Source organism: Portunus trituberculatus, chromosome 34, assembly GCF_017591435.1.
Source record: "Portunus trituberculatus isolate SZX2019 chromosome 34, ASM1759143v1, whole genome shotgun sequence".
Lineage (NCBI taxonomy): Eukaryota > Metazoa > Arthropoda > Malacostraca > Decapoda > Portunidae > Portunus > Portunus trituberculatus.
The window spans coordinates 1,155,001-1,162,500 of NC_059288.1; the positions used below are offsets into that span (position 1 = coordinate 1,155,001).

Genomic DNA, 7,500 nt, shown 5'->3' on the forward strand with positions numbered 1-7,500 from the left:
GTTGCTGGTTCCTGGAAAAACATCTCGGCATCTGGTTTCATCTGTGTGAGTGAAAGGGAGGCAGAGTGGAAGTGTGGCTGATGGATTGAATGGATAAAGAGCTGATTGCTTTATGGAATACTGTATTTGTTTCTATGATTGTGTGATAAATGTATTAACTGAATGACTGATATAACTGATCTTCAAGAAATGTGTATCTTTCTTTATCACTGTAGGTAGGTGACTTGACTTAATGAATGAATTGACTTACTGATGGACAGATAAACTACCTGACCTAATAGCTATTCGTCAAGAAATGCATATCTTTTTTAATAATTTTGACTGATTAATTGACAGACTTACCAAATGAATGACTGAGCAAATAAGTGGCTGCTGAGATAAAAGGTTGATTGTCAAAAAATATACTACATCCCTTTATCAGCATGAGGTGAGTGTGACTGACTTGTTGACTGTATGAAATAATACACCAAACACGCTAAGGCACCAGATGGATGAACGTCTGTATTTTGAAGCAATGGTCATTCATGAGGACTGTTTTCAAAGACCAAGAGTTGATTTGTCAAGTTCTCAATTGTATCTTTTCAAACAATGATGCAGGATTCCTATTAAATTATCATTAGAATCATTAGGACATCCTTGAAAGCCAGAAAACTTTAGTACTGAATGCTTAACTCTTTCACTACTATTTGGCATACCTTCTTTTTATTACTAGCCAATATGACACCTCTCCTTGTTCTACAGCCAACTCCAAGCATTGTATTGGCTAGACATTGCAGAATATATTTTTTTCTATACCCTTCTTTCTTGTGGATGTTTGAAAAGATTCCATGCATTGATTTTAGTGCGTGAAAGAGGTAACATAGATGAGACAAGACAACAGTGTGGATCTTGGTACAGTCTATTCAACTTTGTTTGTAGTTTGTCCCAATAGAACAGGAAAAGATTCAGTTTATTGGAAAAGATTGTGAGGCACTTACAGACTCCCTACCTGCTTCTGTATTTCCATCTAACTATGATCTGAACCCATTTCAAAGGGAGGTTTTAAGACATTTATCCCTTTCTTTTGGTTAACTCTCAAACTTGCTCAAGGACTGGCATTTAAGTGGCCCTGTTTATTTAACAGTTTTTGTCCTTGTCCAGATTTCCCCTCTTAAATAAAAAGGAGACTTCTGATTTAGACTGTACTAGAGGAACTTTGCTTCACCATTACCTTTGAAGAGAGCTGCATCATCTGGCATGTGGAGGAACACACAGCACACTTCTCTCGAGATTCCACTGTTCAAAGCAATGCATGAATCAAGGTCTTTAAGTCAATTAACATGAAAAATTACATCAAACTATAACCAAGGATAGTTTTATGATGTGTGTGTGTGTGTGTGTGTGTGTGTGTGTGTATGTGAAATATGAAGTTCCCAGAGAAATGGTTCCCAGGCAAGTGCTCTGTAGAATACTGAAGATGTTACTGCAGCTTATTGACTGTTCAGAATTTTTGGAAAGATGTAATAGAAAGTGACAGTGTATATTAGTAGTAGATACAGTGAATACAGGAGAATAACATAGTTAAATGGTTGAACAATGCAGGATATGTGAGATGAGGATAATTTTGGAGTATGTAAATATTGAAAGGATAGGCTACAAATAAGTGGACAGTAAATAAAGTAATTAAGTCACTTCATATAGCAAATCAATGAAATGACCACAGTACAAAATTTTACCTGCTTGCATGTATAGTTGGATTTATGAAAGGACACTTTGGAAACACAAGATGCAGTGGCAAAAAGGAAGATGACAAGAAAAGTAGAAGAAAGTGGTTAAGAAAAGAACTAAAAAAAAGAAAGGTGAATGAAAACTGAGAAGAAAAGCATATTAAGAAAGTGAAGAGAAAAGCACGTCCCTTATTTTATGCACAGGAAACAAATATAAAACAATAATTTATGCACATAGAAAAGTGACATGCTGCTTCATCCAAGTAAAAGTCACATCTAGCACTCTAATCAGCCAACAATAACCTAACCTACTCTACTACACCTAAACCTGACCTACCCTGGCCTAACCAATCATAACCTAACTAACCTAATCAACCCTACCCTAATCTAACATACCCCTAGCCAGACACAGGTCACAGAAGATGTGGCCACAACTGCTGAGTGTGAAGGTCCTCTCCCTGTCATCTCCCGGCTGGCGGCAACAGAGGTTACAGTTGATCCAGTCCATCCCTGCAGCAGTTCCCTTCTTGTGGTAAAAGAAAACCAGATCTGGGAAAAGTGATGTTGATGAGAATAATGATGAATGGCGTTAATGCTTTGTTGAGGTGCTTAGTCCAGTATTAAAGTATTACAAGCTTTCAGAGAGAGAGAGAGAATTATACCTATTTATTTATCTATCTAGTTATATATATATATATATATATATATATATATATATATATATATATATATATATATATATATATATATATATATATATATATATATATATAGAGAGAGAGAGAGAGAGAGAGAGAGAGAGAGAGAGAGAGAGAGAAACATTTAAAGGATCAATTTGCAGTTTCACCCAACCATGGAATCTGGCATATGGCTTATTTTTTTCCAGTGAGAAATATAGTGAAACAATTGATGGTATGTGCTTTTTTCCGTCGCAGACGAATATTTTTCAAAATTATGACTTTTCAAATTTTGTATTATCATTATTATTATTATTATTATTATTATTATTATTATTATTATTATTATTTATTTATTTATTCTTTATTCATTCACAACGATCTAAGGGGACATCTGGGAAATCGAGGTTTTTGGGTGGGGGCACATTAATTTGAATAATGCAAGTTGCATTAAATGTTGAAATCAACAAAATCACATAAAAAAAAAAAAAAACTTTGATGGCGGCGCGGCGAGTGGACGCGCGGCCCAGGCCCCAGAGATGATGGTTTGTTTAAGTGGAGCAGCATTGCTAAGGCTATGCTTCGGACTGTACCCGTTTCACCACGGGCCACAAGGGATATTAAACAAACCTTAAAACCTTACCTATCCTAATCTCCTCTAGCCTTATGTTAGGTTAGGTTTTAAGTTTGGATTTTGTTTAGAATATCCTTTGTGGCCATTGTGTGACGGATACAGCCGGAAGCGTAGCGTTGACAACGCTACGTGGTATCAGGAGTTGGAGTTCTCAACCTGGGTTTGCGAACCCCAGCGGTTCACAAGATTTCCAGCTATGGGTAATTAGGTGGCTGATCTAATAATATCCTTTGTAGTTCCACTGCATATTGAGTTAGTGTGTTAGTCACTATAGACCAACATTCCAGGGGTACTTAGATGGTTGATCTAATAAAATCCTTTGCAGCACCATTACATATTGAGTTAGTGACAGTCACTAAATTAACATTCTGTTCGATATCAGATTACTGGGAGTTTGGGTAGATGGTGTTATAACTCAGGGGATACTTAACGGGGAAAAGGTAAGAAAACCATCCCCGCCCACGCCATCAAAGTATTTTGAGTTTTTTTTATTTTTTTATTTACTACAATTTTTGCACCGTACATTACTGGAATTAATGCTCAACCAACCAAAACCCCTGATTTCCCACATATTCCACAAGATCGTTGGGAATGAGAAGTAGGCATAAGTTGGAGTTAGAAATAAGTTATAATTTTGAAAAATCTTAATTTACGACGGAAATACCATATATCATCAATCAATACCAGAAAAACATAAACCACATACCAAATTCCATGGTTGGGTGAAACTGCAAGTTGACCGATTAAAGGAAAAAAAAAAAAAAAAAACATGGCTGAAGGGAGAGTTCAACGAGTACTGATTCATACAGACAGATTCATTAACTAATTGACTAAGAGGCAGGTATGGAGAAAGATACATGATTAAATTTGATATACTGGGATAAGCAGACATACGCTGACTGAATTGTATAGAAAAGTAACAACAAAACAACAAATTCACTTACAACACCTGCGCTGACAGACTGCATGGTTATTGGCCATAAAACACATAACTTCACGCACATTAATGGGAACGCCCTTACCTTGTTTTCTCAGCAGCAGGTGCGAGGGAACGTTATGCTGAGTCATTGGCAGCACATGTGGACTGGTTGCACATCCATCACAGCTTCCATCAGTGGCACGGTGACTGGGCTTTCTGGCAACATTCACTTTTCGCGCCTCCGAGTTTTTCACATGGCAGTGTTGACGTCACGGCTGCCAACCCTCATAACTGATGATGCGTCTCTGTTGTGTTTGTATTTCCTATTAAGTGTCATGACATAGTATAAAATATATTTGTATCTGTAATAATATTTATGTAGTGACATTAAAAAGGTGTAATCTTGTTGTGTGTAGAGATATATTAGTGAGAGTTGTCATTATAGTTGGTACCTTCGCCCGTCATGCCTAGAGACTGCTGGACAAACAGTTTTCTCTTCGTGATAAGGCAGTATTTCGTTCTATATACATTGAGTTTAATGACTCGTGCGTTACTTTCTTGATTCAGAAAGTACATCCATGAATAGAATATTGATTACTTATGAATATGATGAAAATACAATGAAAATACAGCATTTTATTAAAAAATATCTATCATACATGCCTACATACATGCATATCTTTTCAACATCACAGCATTTGTCTTCAATAGAAATCCTGTAAGAGTAATGTTCTATCTTTACAACAAGGTTTCGTAGACTGAAGAAGTAGACACAAGGAACACTCGAGCTTACAGACTCAGCAATCCATTGTAAAGAACACGCAAGGGAAATGTACAGCGAAGATATAACCTCGTGTATAATGAATATAGTATGTATAAGAATATTGAAAGAACTGATGCAGAGAAGGACATTGGTGTGGTCATTGACATTTTCCTACCATCTGGCTGAAAAGATCAATAACGCCAACAAAATTGTGGGACTCATAAGAATGACATTTATACATCTTGAGCCAGAAATATTTAGATAATTAATTGTATACAGCTTTAGTGAGACCACTTATTGAGTATGCAAGCCAGGTGTGGTGTCCCCATCTGGTAAAAGATTTCGAGGCAGTTGAGAATGTACAGCAATAAAGTTGGTGCCTCGCCTAAAACCATGTCTTACGAGGGTAGATTGAGGACACTAAATTTACCAACACTGGTATTTAGAAGATCTCGAGGAGACCTAATTGAGACATACAAGACTTTATGTTGAAAATATGACAGTGAATGCACCAAGAGACTATTTAGGATGCGTGAAGACACCATCACTCGGGGTGAGAGTTCGAAGAAATTATTCAAGTCCATGCAGAGCCCGGCTTAACACTAGAAAGTTTTCCTTCTCCCACCGAGTGGTCAACAACTGGAATGATCTGCTAGAGTTGGTTGTGAATGTTGACTCAGTAGCTATTTTTGAATCTAAATTAGATAAATATTGGGCAAAACAAGAACAGAAATATAACCATCGTGCCCAAACATCGACCACACGCAGCCAAGAAAGTAGTACATGAGGGCACCGCACTGGAGCCACAGGGCCATCAGGGCCTCTTCCAGGAGAGTCCATGTTCATGTAAGTCCATGTAAGTATAATGACCACAGTATAAGCATAAAGTGTCTAATAGTAGTTGACAAGACGCACGCCTTGAGGTAGTGCATGCGTTGTCTGGTGCTGACACTGACAGTGTGACGGGCAGGCACTTGCTCTAGCGTGTTGCAGCTAGTGGTGCCCATGATAGCCGTGATGGGGCCGCGTGTCCACGAAATAGGAAGGATCGCCAATCTTGGGAGCCTTGACTGACAGATTTGAGTCCCCGACTTTCTTCACCTTGGTCACATCTGCCAGCAGGAAGATATCCAACATAGGGAAGGCGTCGCCGTAGCCTGAGTGATCGTCCTCCCCATAACCTTGGTGGTGGTGGTCTGGGTAGCCCAGGTGCGGGTATACGGGCGCCGGGTGGGCAGGGACGGGAGGCGGGTAGGCTGGGATAGGTGGAGGAAAGGAGTGAAGCACGGGCTGGTGCAACTCAACGTACTGGTAGTGTGGCTTCTTCTTCCTCTTCTTGGAAATGCGTTCCTCGGCGGTGGTCTGGCCGCCCACCTGGGACTCCAGGTACTGCTTGGTAACCCTACGAAGGACTGGCGGGGGCACCTTCTCCAGGACATTGGGGGGCAGGATGACAGGGACCTGCTCCTGGGGGGCGGTATGTAGTGGTTCGTCCTCCTCCTCCGCAGATACAAACTCCACGGGGCCGGTATCTGCTCTGGCGGCTGCCTGAGGCTGGGCGCTCGCCGGCACAAAGTTGGGCACGTCGTCAGCTTGCCTGCGCAGGGCGTCCTGCACCGCCTGGGAAAGGTGGCTGAGGGCGGGTGGGAGGAAGTCATCTTGGGCGGGCTTGGTCGGACCCTGCACGGTGTTGGTGGATTGTTTGGCGCCTTCCCGGAAGTGGATGGGTGTGGGCAGCGCCAGACCTGCGTGGTTCACCACGGCCTGACTCTGCTGCGCCAGCTGTTGCTGGGGCTGTTGTTGTTGCTGCTGTTGGCCTCCGACAATCCGAGAGAAGAGGCCGCTGATAGTAGCCCCGAGGCCCTGTGGTGCAGGCTGTGGTGCGGGGGTTGCCTTCGTGACGGGCTGGGTCACTGACGGGGCGGCGAGATACTGCACGAGCGGCTCCGGTAGGTCCTGCTGGCGCAGGGCGTCCATCAGCGAGGGCGGGGTGGTGGTTTTTGGGGCCAGAACATTGTGGTGTCTGTTTGGGTACACCTGGACAAGCTGGCTGGGCGTGGCGGGGCGGGGCACCTGGGGACCCTCCTCCGCCTCTGCCGCCGCTATGATGTCCTGGATAGTGAAGAGACCACCTCGCTGGGGCAACGCGTGCACAGTGCCCGCCGAGTCAGTCTTCACTACCGGCCCGCCCACCTGCACGCCCAGGGATCCCAGCGTGACCCTCTGGGGATCGTGGCCCGCGGTCACACCACTGACAGCGTGTCCAGTATTCTGCAAGAGGTTGTGGCTTGCGAAGGGCGTAGCGGCAGGGGGCGCGGCTGGGGTCTTTCCAAAGAGCAGCCCCTTGGCCTCTGTGGGATTGAGGGACGCCAGCGAGGAGACAATATCTTGGATAGTGACCACATGCATGGCGCCCGTCTCGTCCCGCACCACAATCACCTCACCATCCTCCTCGGGCACTGCTGCCGCCTCCTGCACGGGCCCTGTGTGGCGCACTGGTCGTTGCACGCCCTGACTGCTCCTACGGACGGCGTTTTGCGTAGATTCTGATGGCGAGGGAACGATAAAGTCAGGAATGAAAGTACTGGAGCGTGCCGGTGTTTGGAAAGGAGTGCCACGGACCATGGCCTGTGCTGGGGTGCGGGTGGGAGAGGTGGTAGGGTTGCCACGGACCACACTCTGAGAGGGGAGGCGTGTGGAGACGGCGCGAACCACGCCCGGCGATGAGGTGTGGGTGGAAGCGTGGTTGGGGATGGCACGGACAACGGAGCTGGTGGAGACGCGAGTGGACGTGTGGGTGC

The 7,500-nt window shown here is 43.7% G+C and overlaps 2 protein-coding genes across 4 annotated transcripts in view; both read right to left on the bottom strand.

The window, feature by feature from the left end:
* The window catches only part of LOC123512829 (probable E3 SUMO-protein ligase RNF212), a 9,754-nt gene extending 5,304 nt beyond the window's left edge, over positions 1 to 4,450 (bottom strand). Inside the window, exons 1-4 of one of the 3 annotated variants that reach the window (XM_045269437.1) lie at positions 4,040 to 4,450; positions 2,103 to 2,229; positions 1,211 to 1,275; positions 1 to 41 (exon numbers count right to left, since the gene is read on the bottom strand). The exon at positions 1 to 41 is cut by the window's left edge and continues 91 nt beyond it. In XM_045269437.1, the coding sequence (XP_045125372.1) occupies positions 1 to 41; positions 1,211 to 1,275; positions 2,103 to 2,214 (218 nt within the window). In that variant the 5' untranslated portion in view covers positions 2,215 to 2,229; positions 4,040 to 4,450. Of the gene's footprint in view, positions 42 to 1,210; positions 1,276 to 2,102; positions 2,256 to 4,039 lie in introns of all 3 variants that reach the window. The other 2 variants (XM_045269436.1, XM_045269435.1) reach the window with 2 other exon arrangements.
* A 109-nt stretch (positions 4,451 to 4,559) lies between these two features.
* Positions 4,560 to 7,500, bottom strand: part of LOC123512542 (mucin-5AC-like) — a 4,264-nt gene continuing 1,323 nt past the window's right edge. The window contains exon 2 of the mRNA XM_045268969.1: positions 4,560 to 7,500. This exon is cut by the window's right edge and continues 988 nt beyond it. Coding sequence (XP_045124904.1) covers positions 5,693 to 7,500 — 1,808 coding nt within the window. The 3' untranslated portion in view covers positions 4,560 to 5,692.